The sequence below is a fragment of the Aythya marila genome (assembly GCF_965140915.1).
Source record: "Aythya marila genome assembly, chromosome: 15".
Classification (NCBI taxonomy): domain Eukaryota; kingdom Metazoa; phylum Chordata; class Aves; order Anseriformes; family Anatidae; genus Aythya; species Aythya marila.
The window spans coordinates 4,373,215-4,391,085 of record NC_139056.1 but is presented as its reverse complement, the minus strand read 5'-3'; the positions used below and the strand labels follow the sequence as shown (position 1 = coordinate 4,391,085).

Sequence of the window (17,871 nt, the reverse complement as noted above, 5' to 3'; positions counted from 1 at the left end):
TGGTTTAATTCTTGAGTTACAGTATGAAATATGAAAGGGAATGGGAAAAGCTTTGCAAACTATTCTTCTTTATTCAATCAAAATTAACAGCAAAATATTTTTGTCCAGGTGTATTTCCATCCAGAAGAGGTCTCTGGTTTATTAGAGTTCAGGAAAATTCCTACTAAATTAAAAGCAACGCCTCTTTTGTTACTGTGACAAATCTTCATCTTTACCTCTGTTTTTTTTTTTTTTTTTTTTTTGCCTGGGTTGGTGCAGCACAGTGTAAGAAGCTTGTTGGATGCTAACATGGTTGTAACATAAATTAACAATATTGAACCAATGGTATTTAACACTTCTAAATGCCCACTGGAGGAATTTCAGCTTTCTTCCACAGACTTTTGGAGGTATTGGTTAGAGTGCTATTTGACACACTAAAACACCTTTAATGTTTCCTAAGTAGAATGAGTTTAACCACATTTTTGTTGTAACAATACACGATATTCATTTAATGTACTCGCATTTTTAGACCCCTGAGATGAGCTCTGTTGCCACATCACCTATAAAGCCTACTCAAGAGGAGCAGTCACTGACTCCTCCAGGAAAGGTAATTGCCGTCAGCACCAGAAGTCCAGGCTGCACGCGGAATCAGTCTGCCCTTCGCAACAACAAGACTTTTTCTCCTGGTGCTGCTTCCAGCTCCTCAGGTGAATGCTCGTAAAAATACATTTCAAGAGATCAGGCCATTAATGCCTCATACGTGATGAATGCATTCCAGTAAGGTAACACTGGGAGAACGAGGGTTCTGCTGTTATGAATTTAATTGCTTAAGAACATTGGTACATGTTAATTTGCTTTAGGATTGTCCTAAATTCAGTATTTCTTTGAATCTTGAAAAACAATACGTGTCAATAATACTGTTTACAATCCAGAAAATATCTCACAGCTCAGCCTTACATTCCCTCTTAGACTTAGGTCCCAAGTCTGTGTAGGTACAACCTGCATTTTCATTTTTGTCTTTTTTTTTTTTTTTAATAAAGATAAGTTGATTTGGCCTTCTCAGTAGGAAATATAGAAAATAGATTGTCTTCTACAGAACTGAAAGTGTTGACAAACTGGTAGCTTTACAAAAGGCACACAGCTAGCAGGAGAGAAAAAAAACAAAAGGGTTAAAAAGAGTCATGCAAAGAGATTTAGAAAAGAGCGAAGCAACAACTGTGATGGAACATAGCCTATAATAGTTATCTATAAAATAGCATTAGATAATTTTAGTTCATCCCATTGCAGACTTTTAAGAAAATAACTTGTGTATGAACAATTCTCTCTAACTCCTGGTCAGGCAGGAGAGACAAATGTATTCTTATTCTACATTTAGCTGCTTTTTAGATCCTCTGGCATGCTGGAATTTTAACTATGCTGTGGAAAAAAACAAGCAGTGTAGAATGGCAGGTGGCAATTTTCCTTTTTAAATAGGAGGATAATAACACCTCCTGTTTATTTATCAAGCAAGTGAAGTTTGTTCTTCAAAACTCTTCTGGAAAAAACTCTTCTGGAATAGTGTTGTGTGTAACCATCTCTGTGTTAGGATGGCCCAAGCTTGTGCTGTGTGGTTTACGTGCCCAGGGAGGAAGCAGGCATTGCTGAGAATCATTGCCCACTTTGCCTCTTCCGCTTCTGGGTGAGTTGGATGACTGTTGCCTCCTCACTGTTATCTCCATGGCAAGCACGGGTGTAATACTGAGTGTGAAAATAGGCATTTTTGTCTATTGTAATGAAGTCCAGCATTGTAACTAAAGCAGGCACTTCTGTGGAATACCAGCAGCAGTGTTTTTCATTCTAACTGGATGCCTGCACAGCACTGAAATAGTACAGCGTGGTTTTGTTTGTTTTGAAGTTAAATGTGAAAGAAGTTTTACTCAGAGCAGATATTATTTAATGTGACATACGCATTTCTAAGACACTCCATCTTTTGAGAAGTATTTTTGGTAAATGATCCCTGCTCTTTCACTTCTCTGTCATCAGGATCATTTCGCTGAGGTTGCATTTTGAATTACCACGCTAAGGGTGGGGAGAGGTCTAAGTAAAAAATACTTATTGTAGAATGAATCTATTTTTGTATTATCTTGCCCTACAAAAGGAGTGGATCAGGTAAATGCATAGTTTGCAGAGCAGAAGGACCTTCAAGTGTTTCTACAAACTGAACAGATTAGCTGGTTAACAAAGCTGGTACGGGGTTTCAAAACTGTGTGCTTAGATTCTCTTTCCTTTAGTAGTGTAAAATTGCATTTAAACCCCTTCATCCAAAGATTTCAAAGCAAGTGAATGTTTGCGCTGTCCTTGTGAAGCCCGTAAATATTGACTGCTTACAGGTGGGAAAACTGAAGTGTTGAGAGTTTCATGATTTGTTTGAGGTCGCAAACGTTGGCAAAACCAGACTACCCGTGTCTTAGCTCTCCATCTGATCCTTCAGTTAGTAAATAGCTGCTTTCTTCTTGTTTCCACTTAATTTAAATTGCTGATGAAATCTTCCAGGTTTGAGAAACCTCCCTAGACCTCTCTTGGTGGCTGGTCCTTCAAGTTCTGGAAACACTGATGCTGATGGTGGACTCTTTGCAGTTCCTACAACTCTGCCACCCAACAGCCGCCACGGGAAACTCTTCTTGCCTAGTAAAGAAGCAGAGCTGACCTTCCGGCAGCACTTAGACACAATCAGTGTAAGTGAGATCAGTAAATGAAGAAAGTAGCATACTGTGCCTGAGTTGGCTTGCAGTAGGATTAGAGGTTTTTTGTTTCATCAGAAAATGCTTCCTCATGAAGCAGTGTTTCTGGTGATGTTTAAGCATAACTGTATCAGCTGAGCTTAGGTTTTGATGGCATGATTATGCTTTGAAGTGTCATCACTTCTTCAGACCTGAACGCCATCACACAACCTGGTGGAACTGCTTCACTCTCTAGTTTGCTCCAGTAAACTATATTTGCCAGACTTGGCAAAGCTGATACCCTTCTTCTTGTGCAACTGATTTTTAATACAACCACATTGCTCTATTTGATTGAAACAGTTATTTTTATACATACAGTCTCAGTAACAGCTTCATATCAAGCTACAGTAGTTAAGTAGTGAAATGGCTTTTATTGGGAAAAAAGTTTTGTCCCCATAAAACAAAAAAAAAAAAAATAGTTCCTAGTGGAAAATGTTCCTACTCTAGCAGAAGTTTTGGGATATGAATCTGAAGTGTTAACTTTTGGGTTAAGGAAATGGGGTTTCCATATTCCATGAGGCTTTTCTTTTACTGGACTGTGTTTGAGGAGCTTTCAGTTAAATGATACATATGGTAGTGTAAAATATCAAAATCCAGTGAGATATGTTTAACTTAAAGGTAGTTTCAAGAAAAATATTACACGCTTTGAAACAAATCAGTATATTAATTAATAGTTACAGTTTTATTGAAAAGAGGTTTGAGGATATAATTTATGCTGCATCTGTCTGCTTAGGATACTTCCTAATTGATTTCCTGTTCTTCTCCAGATGCAGTCAGACTTCTTCTTGCCAAAGCCAAGGAAGTTACGGAACAGGCACTTGCGGAAGCCGTTAGTAGTACAGGTCAGAATAATTTGGAAGTGCAAAATGCCTGTTTTGTTCTTGAGCAGATAACAGTAAGGTTAAAAATGATTTGAGCTAAACTGAAATAGATGTCTATGTCATAACGAGCCATAATATATACTCTGTATGAGGAATGTCAACAGTAGTAGTCTAGTGTGTGTGGTAGTTTGGGAAAGAATAAAAAAGAGCCTTGTCTGAAAGCAGGTACTGCTGTTTGGGCCTGCTGGCACAAGCTGCATGTTCATGTGGTATCCTGATCTGTCATTGTTAGAGCTGTCAGTGCTACTGCAACAACATCTCCCTGTAGATGTTTTTTCCACCTTTCTACTTGGTAATGACTGTGAAACTGGGATGGGTATAAATACTGTAGTGAAATAAAACAAAATATTGAAAGAACACTGATTTACAGGGGGAAAAATGTAATTTTCAAAGAGATGTATGGGAGAATTAGCATGCTGTCATGGATCTTAAGAGTTTGGCAAGCATTAAACTCACTTAGACTACTTTTATAATCCTAGCAGAAAGATTCTTGGCACTGTGAAACCACAGACCTGTTCTAGGGACTTGTGGCAGGTGGAGAACAAGAAATAGTTTAGAAAGATGGAAAATAATGGAAACTTGTTTGGAGAAGAGGAAGTTACCAAGCGTCAATATGCACTTTGGTCTCTTCTGCTTTGTATAAGAGTAGGAGACCTAGAAATTACATAGAGGTTATTTCTGGTAGTGAAATACCCTGGTCTGTGCAATTCCATTTGTTTGTAAACTTCATGAATACATACAACTGCCTATTTAATTCATTCTTGTTTAACTCTGATCAGAAGATCAGTTTGTACATAGTCTAGTCCTTAAGATCACTTCTGTAACTTCTTGAGAGATTATAACTGAGAGAAAATTACTGCAAGGAATAATCAGAGAGGAATTTAGTTTTAATTCACATTTGTCTGAGAATTATCCATGTGGAAATTTTCTTTTATGGTAGTTTACAGAGGAAACATGATTCCTATCTGTAGCTTCTTTTTCAAGATTGCACAGTCACACCATATAAGTACTCTGCTCCTTATTCTGGAAGGTATCATGAACTTCTGTGCCTTAGAAGATCAGCTTTACCCTCTGTTCTCTGCTTGAATATATTTTGATTTACTGTTTTTTCTGTCACATAGAGAACTCTGCTCCCCAGGCCATCTGGAAATCCATCCCAACATGTCTGTTCCTTTTCTATCCTATCCAACTCGTCTATTACAGGTGAGTTCCACATATCTTCTGTTACTTTTATGCTGCCATGAGGTGGACTTGAAAGTGTCTCTTCATACTGCATAAAGGAATAACTTGTAAGTTATATAATAAGAGGCAAATATCCTTTCAAAACCACAAAGTCATTTATCAGTTGGTTGAGTCACTTCTACAAGATGACAGAATTGTTGTCCTGGATCATTGTTAAGCAAGTCATGGTTACAATAGAATTATTTTTCTTCCATTTCCCATCATTGAAAATGGGGAAGAGTGAGGAGGTCTGTACAAGGAGACAATTTGGAATAAATTACTAAGATAAGATTTTTTTTTCTACAGGATGTAATAATTTGTTTAGATTTTGTAATAAACCTTTCCTAGTACCTGGGATACTGTTTAAATTTCATACAGTATAAACAATATATTGCCCATTTGTCCTTTCCTGCTGTTACACTACTCTTGATGTCTCAAGATAACAACGCCTCAAAATATTGTCTCATCTCAGCTTGAATCTCTCAAAATCAACACTAGAGCTTAAAAGTTACCCTCATTTAAAATGAGGAAAGCAGCTTCAACTAACAGTTTGCTGTTGCATTTTTGTGATAAGGCACTGGTTAGCTTGCATTACTATTTAAGTCTTGTTTAATTGTCTCCACTATTTGCGTTCATGGAAGTTCAGTGCTGCTTGAAATGCATTTATTTTGCTTTAACTGAACTGTGTTGTGCTCTGCTTTAAAGATGGTAGATCTCATTTGTTTGAGAGGTATTTCATTCTTCACCACAGGGAGAGGTTCATTTCGGCCGATCCAGTCCTCACTGACAAAAGCTGCTGTTTCTCGTCCTATTGTGCCCAAAGTTCTTCCAACACAGGCTACCAACCACCTGTCTAGTAAGTCATTCCTTAAAAAGAATGAGAGTTAGTCTTTCATGGTATGTGTGATGTTGTGTTGTTCATTTCTTTTTCCTGTGTAAAAATTGTTAGTGCCTTTTAAAGTTAAAGAAAATGGTCGTGTTAATGATATCTTACTTGCTGGCTTTGTGGCTGGAGAAAGGATGAAGTCAGTTGTGGGACAGTCCAAACTGGGTTCCTTTGGTGTGTCTGAGCTGCTTGCTAAGAAAGGATTTAGAATTTGTAACTGAAGCTGAGGACTTGTGTGATTTTGTTGTTTGTTTTGTTCTGCTTTTGTTCTGTAAGGCCGCTTTCAAACATGTCAAGATGCCTTTTCAAATAAAGTTATAAACACTCTATCTACTAACATGGGATTATGAATTCTACAAGAAAGTAAAATGCCAGAGCACCCCAAGCAAATACAGTCTTGCAACAAAAAAGGGGTCCCACAATTAGAATGATTGGTGAGGTGAAAGCAGTCACTGCCTTGGTGGCTTACAGCAGGCTTAGACAATTCTGTGTGATGAGAAGACATCTGCCTAGAGAAGCTGTGGTGCCCCATCCATGGAAGTGTTTAAGGGCAGGTTGGATGGGGCTTTGAGCAACCTGACCTAATGGCAGGTGTTCCTGCCAGGGCAGGGAACTAGATGGAGGTGGAGGATTGGAACTAGATGATCTTTGAGGTCCCTTCCAACCCAAACCATTCTATGATTCAGGTATCTTGAGTTTTAGAAAAGTTTAAAATCTTGAGGGGGAAAAAACTCCACACTTTTAAACTTTTAAAAAGTTTAAAATCTTGAGATTTTAAAAGTTCTGCGTGATGTTGACCCTGCAACAACGTAAGTTTATATATTGAGGCTAAACTGCTGATAAGGGCAAGATGAAAAAAAATACATAAAAATAAGACTATGTTGTTTTTAAAGTTTCTCTGTTAAACCATAGGACATTTCTAGGAATTTCATAACCGACAACTTAAATATTTTCATGACAAAAAAAAAAAAATTTTTAAATAGTGGGAAGGAGGAGAACTGGGATGTTTCTCTAAACTGTTTTGATGTAGCTGATTGGAGCAGGGTAGAAGAATTACAAATGTTCAGCTAAAAGAAAAGTTGCACTTCGTGAGGAAGAACAATTGATATAGCTGATCGTATAATAACCATGTTTGCTTCTTGCATGTATTAAGTTTTGACTTGCTGGCCAATATCTTAAAAAATATTTTTTAGACGTAGTCACAACAAAGTAATTGTGCGAGTAAAAGACCTGTAATGTGTTTTTTGCTTGTTTGTTTCACAAAAGGTGCTATTGACTTGGCAGCTAAAAGTGCTGGTATAATCCCTGGTAGCCCCGTGCCTGTCCTGGATGCAGATGGTTTGCCCGGTGTATCTCCGTTGTCGCCAGACAGAGTGACCACGGTAGTAACAGGGCAGGAGTCAACAGCAGCGCATCAGAATGGAGGCTCCATCACCACAGTGGAGGTCAGTCCCCTGAGCATGCCTTTTGAAGGAGCTAAATGTCTTGCTTTTCCATTGTGTGGAAAGCTGTATTAGTAATGATTCTCCAGTGAGCCTTCGCCTGGGGCTTGCTGTTTAACACATGTATTTAGGAGTTTAAGGGATCAAATCATCACTGCGCTGAGCAGATTTCTATCCCATAGAATACCTTTCAACTGTTAGACTGTTGAAGTTGGTCATTCAGAAATCTGGGCTTAAAAAGAAACAGTGGTATATCAAGGGACAGTGACTCAGAAGGGAATCTGGGGGCAAAACATGAACTTTTGGGGTTGCATTTGGAATGGAAACTGACTCCCCATTGCTAGCCTCGTTTACTGAGATCCTGATACACGATTGCCTCTGTCATTTTCTCAGGCAGTTAATGGACTGTTTTGAAAGGTGGGGTATATAGAAAGAGCATGCATAAATGGTGATATGCACCTGTCTCTTATCTCCCCAACTATATTTTCACCATCTCCTATAAAAGTTTCACTCACATGATTCCTGTTGTTGTTTCTAGAGCTCAGGCCCTGGGTGTCGCGTTCCGTTTATAAGCTTACCAACACGGCATGAGCAGGAGGCAGTTGCTGATGGTTTCCAGGTAGAGTATGTGTTGAAAGAAAGCTGTATCAAATAGGTAATGTTTTAAAACACCACTGCTATTACTAGTTGGATGCCTTTGTTCCACAGTAGTTGTATACCATCATTATTGTTTTGTAGGAATGGAAGTCTACCATTGGAGTAAATTTAAAGAAAGAATGTCAGGAAAGCTGTTTAAATTTTTGGGGGGGGCATTCTCTAAAAAAGCAAAGTAAATCTGACAAGCTCTGACTTGGGCACATGTCTGACTCATGTCCAGCTTGACATCTACCAGGACACCCATGTCCTTTTCTGCAAAGCTGCTTTCCAGCTGGTGGGACCCTGGAATATGTTGGTGCATGGAAGTGTTCCTTCCTATGTGCAGGACTTCTGTCACTTTCCACAAAACAGCAATAATGGTATACGATTACTGGGGAACAAGGGCATCTAACTAGTAATGGCAATCACATTTTCAAAACATTACTCACTTTGTACTACATCAGAAAAAAAATCACAAACAGTTCTGTTAAGGGGTAGTAGAATCTAGACTCCTTACAAAAGCCCATTGATTTTTGGGAAGTCTGGCTCTAAGGAGAAATGAGTTAGTCTTTTAAAATATGTATACTCTAAGCTACAGGTTGTTTGCCTATACAAAGGCAGATATTATAATTCTTAAGAACTATCATGTAGATTCCTCAAAATCATGTTCGTTTTATTATTATGTATGGATGCTTATTTCTGTTACGTAGACTGTATTAAATTCCAAGGTGTTATGGACCCATACTTTTTTCAGATGATTTGGCAGGATATGGGCTGAAGAGTATCAGTTCATACTTAGACATTTTTTATAAGAAGAATATGAATTACCCTTAGAAGTGGATATCCAAAATATGGGATCAATTGCTCTTCTGTAACTGAGAAGAATACTTTGAAGTATTTTTGGATCCGTGGAAAAAAATATATATATTCTGTTGGGTTATTAGTCTTTTTAAAAGTCTGATATTAATCCAATGCTTAGGAGTTAAGGTGCTGTTTTTCAGACATATCGAAGTTCTTCATAAATTCATGAGCAATTATCTCTGTTTCTTGTAACAGGGCACATCAGTTCTTTCTCTATCAGAATTGTCCAAGACTCCCCTCCAAAATGGCCTTTCCACTCCTCCACTACCCTCATCAGAGGCTTCCAGTACCCGGCTCTCTCCTCCCAATGTTTCTGCTCTCTTGGATATCTCTCTGCCTGGACCACCTGAAGATGTGCTTTCTCAAGGAGAACCTGCCACTCAAATCAGTGATTCTATCATTGAAATAGCTATCAGCTCTGGGCAATACAGTAAGTCTGAGCTTAGCTGAAGTCTTCCTGTTAACTTAAAAAAATAATAATAAATAAATAATAAAAAAATCCTTGTCATCGTGCATGTCAGCTGAAAATTTGGGGAAGCAGTTTTTTGATTTTTTTTAAATATATCTGTTGGAAATATGACTGTGGCTGGCCTGTCTTTTCTAATGTATTTGGTTTTTTTTGGTTGTTTTTTTTGAACATAAATTGATGCAGTGTCCTGTAACTTAACCTCATTGACTGAACCAGTGATTCCTGATGTTGGCTTACAGGTGAAGGTGTTTCTCTCTCTCCTGCAAAGCTGAATGGTAGTGACAGCTCCAAAAGTCTTCCGTCCCCATCCAGTAGTCCTCAACAGAACTGGATTGCCTCTCCCAGCCATGATCCCCAGTGGTACCCCAATGACTCCACAGACTCGTCTCTCAGCAGCTTGTTTTGTAAGTGCTGGTACATAGGGAAATGAAAAAGAAGCATAGTTAGAACTGATTCCTTTAGAAAATAGTCAAGTTAGTAGGACATTTCTGGAATTTTTGCTTTACTACTTGTTAGTATGGCATTGCCTTTGAGTGCATTTTCTTTCTCTTCATAAATCTGTTCCTGAAAAGATCCTGTTGCTAAACTAAAGCAAGAGCCCTTACCTTGCAGTAAATAGTGCTTTGGTGGTACTTCGTACTCTGCCTGGAGCCTGACTCATCATCTAAGTTGAGATATTTTGGCTGTTCTGCCAAAATGAAAAGATGCCCTTGGCTCTGCTCTTGGAAATTTGCTGTGTTTGGTGAGCCTAATCTCAGAGATGAGATCATGGAGTTTATTTTTTGGGTTGTTGTTTTGTTTAGTTTTGTTTGTTTCTTTGGTTGGTTTTTGAGCTAACACTTAATGAGGCAAGTGTAATGAGTCTGTACTCTTAGCAAGCTGCTGATGGTGTTCATACTGGCACCATGTAAATTTTAGGAGATAGAAGGAATGGGTAGTCATCCTTCATTTGCAGTGTCCTTGTTCTTCTATTTGTCCTCCCATTTGCAAACTTTCAGTGCAGTGACTTACTGATTTGCCTGTTCTTTATAGCAAGTTTCATCTCCCCTGAAAAGGGACGAAAAATGTTGCCAACTCCTGTTGGGACTGCCAGTGGCACCTCCTTACTGGGACCTAGCCTTCTGGATGGAAACTCCCGGGACTCTTTTGTGTCACGATCTCTGGCAGATGTAGCAGAGGTATGTCATCGAATTACATTTGGATGGTTTTGTTTCCTTTTTTAGTGCAGTGTTACTGCATATTACCCATCATACCTTCCCAAGATACTTACAGCAAAGATATTTTGACATCTGCACTGTAGCTTAACAAAGTTACAGTCTTAACTGAAAGATGCAAAATGATCTGAGGGTGTACTACACCAGGGCTGGTGCATGAAACTGTCGTGAGCACCTTTGACCCAGGCTCTTTTTGCTGGCGGAGGTTGTATTTGCCTTGTTGGCCATATTTTTGTTTTGACAGAGTTTTTATCTTTCTATGTTGTGTGTTCTACTTTGTTCAGCAAGCTGAATGTGAGCCAAGATGTGCTGTGGCAGCAAAGACAGCAATGTTTTGGGCTGTCTTAGCCTAAGTATAGCTAGTAGACTGAAGAAAAACGATCATCTGACTCTACCGAATTGCTGTGAGACCACATCTAGAATATTGTGAACCAGTTTTGAGCCCCTGATACGGGAAAAGACGTAGATAAACTGGATCAAGATAAGCGAAGGGCCATCAGGATCATGAGCGGGCTGAAGCCTCAATCTGTGAGGAGCGGCTGATGGTACTAGGCTGCTGCAACCTGGAGAAGGCTTCAGGTGTGGGGGACTCAATAGCTTCCTTCCTGTACTTGTGGGAAGTCATCAAGAAAATGTAGTCAGGGCCTTCACTGTAACAAAGGAACAGTAGCAGGAACAGGCAAAAGCTGAACCGAGAGGTTCTGACTACAGAGCCTGGAAAGGAAAACCTCTTCACCTTGAGGGGAAACGGGTGGTGAAACAGGTTGCCCAGTCTGGTTGTGCAGTCTCCATCTTAAGAACTTTTCGAGACTAGTGGAGATAAAGCCCGAGGAAGCTGGTCTGTTTTCTTGGTATAAATTCAGACATTCTGCTACCTTGCGAGAAGCTGTTGAGTGGCATGCACACGTTTGTGTGTGTGTTCATGCAGGGCATGTATGATGATCTGTCTGTGTGGGCTTGAAGTGACCCTGCAGCCCCTGATGTAACAAACTGCCTTCAGGGAAAAATGGGTTCAGCTGCAATTTTAAGCACACCAGAGCAGATGTAGCGTTTTGTTGTTGTGGCAGATGTGGGTTTGCGTTAGGTGTATTTAGAGCATCCTTTTAAAATAGCTTTAATGATGGGAGAAATTTGAAAGGCATTTTATTAAATGTCCTGCAGAGTCAAGCTTTATTTACAAATGCAGGTATTGCGTAGAATGCAATGTCTATAAAGTTTTTGCATAACAACTAGTGTACTTTAATGCTGAATTAAGGATGTTAAGGTAAGGTCCATTCAGATTGTTTTATTTATTTATTTATTTATGTATTTTTTTGAGAGGCTTCCATTTAGCCACAGGTAAGAGCTATTCTCTTACTCAGATCAAGTGAGATAAAGTGCTCCCTTCATATGAGGAGGCTGGGAATGAAGGACGAGAGGTGGCAGGCAAAAATTGAAACACATGAAATTCTATTTATTCTATTCTATTCTAGGAATTTTTTTATTGTGTGGATGATTAAACACTGGAACAAGTTGCCCAGAGAGGTTGTGGAGTCTCCATCTGTGGAGATGCTCAGAAACCAACTGGACAACAAGGCAACCTATTCTTGTTGACCTTGATGAGCCGGAGGGTTGGACAAGATGATCACAAAACCCCCCTTACAACTCAAACACCTCTATGAAATTTCCACTGACGTGTAGCTCTTCTTTTCTGTCATCTCTCTTCTAGGTGGTGGATTCCCAGCTGGCTTGCATGATGAATGAGAACAGCATAGATTACATATCTCGTTTTAATGACCTTGCCCAGGAACTGTCGATACCTGAGCCAACCCGCAGGGAAATTCTGTTTGATGGAGGAGGTGGTGGGCCCCCCATTGGGGATCTTTCACAGTGAGTGGTTGATACCAGCAGGCTGGTGTAGACTGTTTAGCTTAATTTGGAGCTTGCAGTGCTGGTTCATGGCAAGGGCCGATTGCAGAGAAGCAGCTGAGGCTCAGTTGTCCCTGTCTTGTGCACTTCTTTCTAAAAGAGAAGCGTTGTCTTCAAGGTCTGAAGAAGTACTTGCAGGTCCTGGAATGTGCAATATACCGGGAACAACAAAACATGGAGTATTATTATAGGAATGGTGCGTCCCCTGCATCAGTGATGTAAGATGGCAAGCTTACAGGACAGTCCTGAACTTGTACTTTGGAACGGCCTAGGCAAGAAGCTCAAGCAGGTATTGCCAGAAGCTCCCCTACATGAGTTGTTTTTGCATAGTACTCGAAATGCCATGATTTGGAATCCACATTGAAGTTGTGGAGGATGAAGGGTGCGGGTAGGTATGGAAACTGTTTTGCATCTTGACATGTCCTAGTTGGCACTCTTTTTATGAAATCAGTCAAACTGAAGTTTGTTGCACTCTCTTCAAAGACGCTGCAACTCTGTGATGCTTCATTTCTATAGACCATTCTGTTTCTTTGGCTATGGTTTGTTTGACCGTTCCAGCAGGGGCATACACCTGCTTTTTTGTTTTGTAGGAGAGCTCTGCTTCACCCTACTCCCAGATTGTGTGGATCCCTAGGGAGTGTCCTCTATTTTTAAACCCCATCAAATGTCACAATCATCCTTCTGACTGCACTCGTATTTTCCACCTTTGAGATTCTTCACCACATTGCACAGTTCATTCCATGAGCGGGAGAGTGCTCTCCTGCTTTCCCTGAAGAACGGTTGCTTTTCAAGTCAGGAGAAACTGCAAAACAACTTATTGGAATCACTATGAAAGCTTTATCATTAGTAGTCTTGGCTGTGCTGGAAACCTGTATATATTGCCATCTTTCTCAAAAAAACAAAACAAAACACAATACCTGAGAATTTTCCCAGGAGAGGAAATAGGAAAAAAATATTGTAATCTATAGATACAAATAATATTTTAATGCTAAAGTTGTTGAAATCTGTCTGTCTGTCTTGTGTCATGAAGAGGAGGGGTGTCAAGTCCTCGTTTAACCCCTTGGTCCGTCCTTGTTTCTTCCTTGTTCTATGAATTCCAGGTACTCTGTAGTACCTCAGGGCATCATTTTTCACTATAGTCACTCCCAGGCACTAATGGATCTGGATCCCCCTCTGCTAAATCCCTATGCATTTAATGGTAGTGTTTTAGTATCTGAAAGACACAGATCTGATTCCAGTTGTTTGAAAGGAATCTAAAATTACAGCTGGTTTTCCTTCAGTTCTGCCTTTATAACTCAGGAGACTTTTCCTATTTCCTTTCCTACCAGTCCTGAGAGAGAATACCTTTACTGTGCCCCTTTTTTTAAGCACTTGTCTGCTTCTCCATTGAGAGGATGTCCCTTGGCTATTTTAAGTTGCTCTGAACTTATCCTCCAAGGGCATAGCCCTGTATAAACCTCAACTTTATATTATTAATAAATAATAAAACTCCATCTCTATTATCAGGGGTTCATTTTCCCAACTTGCACTATACTTGGTGGATGGAATTCTGCCTGCCTTTAGATGCTTTTACAAGGCATTTGACTGGGAGTTTCTGCTCGTAACCTTGCTCATGATGCACTGATTGGATTTGCTGTTTTCCCAGTCACTTTACCCTGCTTAGGAAGATTTTGTTTTACTGCTACATGGTTTGCCTTACGCTCCTTGTCATTTAAAGAAAATGTCACAAGTTTTCTGATGCACCTTTTGTGTGGCCCAGAGCAACTTCACTAATGTCAATCAAGAAGTACTGAGATTTGTATGACATTCCAGGACCCCACGTAAAAGGTTGCTACATTCTCTGATACAGGAACCACAGACCTATGTAAAACAGCATTAGTATGAACAGCTGTTCCCAACTGGGAGTCAAGCCTTTAGTACTAGCAAGAAGACAGTCATGACTAGAAAAACAGAGTTTTGTACCTGTGGGCTAACTTTCTATTCTGTCCATGTCACATGGGATGTTAAGTCCTTTGGTCATTATTTCTCTTTCGTTATCCTTACAGAGTGTTGTTTGGTGATGCAGTTATCAGGAAATCATGTTAACCTGGAACATAAAAAGTTGAATGATGTCAGAAGAATGAATGCTGAGGAGTATGTGATTCTGAGCATTCACCCTTGGTGTGGAGAGGATGTCCATTAATCTTGAGAGTCACTCACCCTAAAAGTTCTCAGTTTTACATGTTTTGATTCAGTCTTTCCCAGAGTGTCTCCTATCAGTTTTGGCTTCTTACATAAGTAATGCTGGTTATCCTATATGCTGTACCTCCGAATCCTTCAGACTTGCAGGACAGAAGTAGAGGACTCCTCATGTAGCTGTGGCTATGGATTACAGGACATGCAGGAGGATGTGATGTATTCTAGTATGAAGTACTGTATTATAAACAAAAAATCTGAACTCATTCTTAAACTTTAAAATACTGAAAGACTAGCTTGATGGTCTCTGATGTATTTAGGTTGCTTGACAAATATTTCTACCCATGACAGCAGTTAAGTGGATTCCACGCTAATTTTGACTTTTAGATTGCCTACAGTAAGTTCCGGTGTTGCTGCACCGTATGGCAGAGCATTTCATCAAGGTATGTGAAGAGTTTCTGCCATCTGATACAGGGAGCTGTCAGGTTGCCCCTTCTCAGCCCATTCAGTGGCCAGAGGGGAATAATAATAATGCAGAATGAATGTCAGCATGGTGGCTGTTCTTACTGATGCCACGAGATCAAAAAATTTTAATATGCTGAACCATTGCAAGTAGACTTGGGACCACCAAGTAATAAAGTGGAAATGACAGAAGTCAGTTCAGCATCAACGCTGTGATTAGAAACGTGTTTAACGTCAGCCTCTTAAAAGTTTTGATTATGAAACAGTTTGACATCTTTTCTTGCACCAAATTCTCTTAGTGTGGTCCTGTCTTTTGAGACTTGAAGCTCCAAAACAGTCCTGCCTTCCATATTTGGTTTCTGATTCCAGAAGTGTAATGTTCTGCAAACTGCATTTTCAGGACAAGGAGGTTTTATCAGGGAAAAACTTGAAAATAACTTAGATCGTTGTGATAACTTTGAATTGATGCAGAATTTGTTACCCTTACTACATGAAAACTCACTTAAACACACATCTAACTCCACCAGTACTGGATTCTCTGTGGATGTGCTTTACATACCTATTGTTAATTTGTGCCTAGGACTGCTAAGGGAAAAATTGGTGTGTGGATGTGTGTACGTACATCTGTTTATGCATGCGTATACACCCACACGCGTATATTGGGAAAACCCAAAATTTGTTTCAAGTTTAATTTTTTCAGCTTCCCCAGCAGAAGTAAGAGGATTCATGTTTGTAACAATGTCAGCTTATCCTAAGCAAACATTCAAGCAAGCTACACTGAAATTTGGGCAGTTTTTTTTTTTTTTTTTTTTTTTTAAAGTTAAGTGTAACTTTGGTAGCTTAATAGCTGCCTGAGACACTGTAAGGCAGTTGGAGAGGACAAATGGACACTAAGAACCTCCAGTTCTAGTATTATTTGCTCTAAGGCTTTAGTTTCTACTGGTTTTATTTGTAAACTTCTGAATGGCTTGCCCCATGTTGGTTTAGCAGCTGTATGTACAATAAGGAAGTTCGGAGTAGTTCAGCAAGGTGAGTGGCAGAAAATTCAGTATTTGTTGTCATAATAGTCTGGGTGAAAAGCAGTACTACATCCTAAGAATTAGATCTACCTGTGTGCACATTAATAGTGGGTTTTCTTCTGGGGGTTGCATCCTGATTAGCCACACAATTCATTTTATCCTTTATCACTAAATCTATTAAGCATAGGAATGATGATTGTTTTTAATATGGCATTGATAAGCCTTTCCTTGACACCCTTCTTTATGTTTCTAAATTGAATTAAATAGCTTGGATGAAATCTACACTTATAAAAACATCTAATTTACTGACTCCACAGGTCCCAGAGTGGAAATTAAGTTGCATTTTGTTCTTTACACTCAGACTTTGGATGAATTTATGAGAAAAGTACTGCACTTTTTTGTTGTTGTTGTTTTTGTTTGTTTGTTTTTTTAAGAAAGAAAAAAACTTTTCAAACCTTTGAATCTCTTAATTTGACAGCAATTTGTAAATGTTAACTAAGTGAAACCTTGGCAAGCACTACGGCAATAAGTTATCATTAATTATTGAAACATGATAACTGCTTTAGAGCTTATGGTTCTGGCAGCAAAATTTAATGCTGTTTCTTTTAATAATAGTTAAGCCATATCATCTAAGGTTTCTGGCTTGTTTGAGATGTGAATTTGTTTTATAGATTATAAATATACCTATATAGTGTATGTATAAAGCAGAATGCCTGTCCTTACTGATTATTTTTTGTACCATATTGTAAATTATATTATTTATTCTTTACCAATTTTGGAAAAAGGTGTTTTGGTTATTTAATATAATATACAAAAGCTGTTAAACTTCCTCTGTTTAAATTTCCAATTCAACTTGTAAAGCTGTTTTTATTCTTGTGCATAAATACATACTAATACTTGGTCTAACTCATGTCCAGTGTGTTATTTGCAGTTCATATCCTATCAAATCTTCCATTTAACTTCCACGTACGTAGTAATGACCCCATTAGAATCCTGGGGATAAAAGTGTGTCCATAATGCTGAGTTTTTCAAGGTGAAATTCTGGTTCCAGTGAACTCAATGCCATAATTTCCATCATCTCCCATCCCCAAATTGTCATGATTTTCACCAGGGTGAGAGAATGTTTTGATTTTTGGGTTGTGTAGTTCTTTTTTATGCCTTCCAGCTTCCGTTCCCCATAGCATCCCCTAACTGTGAACATAATGAGTCAAAGCAGGGGGCTCTCTGTCCTGAATCTCCTATGTTTGACAGTGGTTACCAATAACAAGCGGAAAAAAAAGCAAAAGGATCTGCATATCGTCCTGATTTCCCCCTATCCACACAGACACGCCCCAGCACATCGTCATGACTGAGGATAAGCAGGAGCTTAGCTGCAATAAAAACTTTATGCCGTTGTGTTTGTATAATCTCTACAGCAAGAAGTTTCCACCCTGAGGCCAGGCAGGCAGGGGAACAGGCTGCCCAGAGAGGTGTGTGCAGTGTCTGTCTGCAGAGCTCTTCAAGACAAGTGAATACAGCCCTGAGGAAACGGCCTGATGGCAGAGCTCCCTCAGCCTGCTTGGAGAAGATGGTTGGATTGGAGACCTCCTGCGGTTCCTTTCAACCTGAATTGTGTTACTAATTGATCTGATTCTCTTTTGTGTGTGTTTCAGCATTTGGTCTGCACCATCCGAGGGCAGCTTTAGGTAATTATGCATTGATTAAGCACGGAATTGCTGATCAGTCCAGGGAGGTGATTGTCCCGCTCTGCTCTGTGCTGGTGCAGCCTCACCTCGAGCGCTGTGTGCAGTTCTGGGCACCACAGTACAAAAAGGACTTCGAACTGTTGGAGAGTGTCCAGAGGAGGGCGACGAAGATGGTGAAGGGCCTAGAGAGGAAGATGGATGAGGAGCAACTGAGGGCACTGGGCCTGTTCAGCCTGGAGGAGGCTGAGGGGGGACCTCATGGTGACCTGCACCT

At 39.6% G+C, this 17,871-nt stretch overlaps 1 protein-coding gene across 4 annotated transcripts in view; it reads left to right on the top strand.

Annotated features, from left to right (window-relative positions):
- Positions 1-15,783, top strand: part of CRAMP1 (cramped chromatin regulator homolog 1) — a 42,442-nt gene extending 26,659 nt beyond the window's left edge. For 2 of the 4 annotated variants that reach the window (XM_082772431.1, XM_082772430.1), the window contains exons 11-21: positions 509-686; positions 2,512-2,693; positions 3,506-3,580; positions 4,741-4,822; positions 5,592-5,696; positions 6,993-7,171; positions 7,707-7,787; positions 8,861-9,095; positions 9,374-9,538; positions 10,167-10,312; positions 12,057-15,783. In XM_082772431.1, the coding sequence (XP_082628557.1) occupies positions 509-686; positions 2,512-2,693; positions 3,506-3,580; positions 4,741-4,822; positions 5,592-5,696; positions 6,993-7,171; positions 7,707-7,787; positions 8,861-9,095; positions 9,374-9,538; positions 10,167-10,312; positions 12,057-12,221 (1,593 nt within the window). In that variant the 3' untranslated portion in view covers positions 12,222-15,783. The remainder of the gene's footprint in view (positions 1-508; positions 687-2,511; positions 2,694-3,505; positions 3,581-4,740; positions 4,823-5,591; positions 5,697-6,992; positions 7,172-7,706; positions 7,788-8,860; positions 9,096-9,373; positions 9,539-10,166; positions 10,313-12,056) is intronic. The other 2 variants (XR_014318524.1, XR_014318525.1) reach the window with 2 other exon arrangements.
- The last annotated feature ends 2,088 nt before the right edge of the window (positions 15,784-17,871 follow it).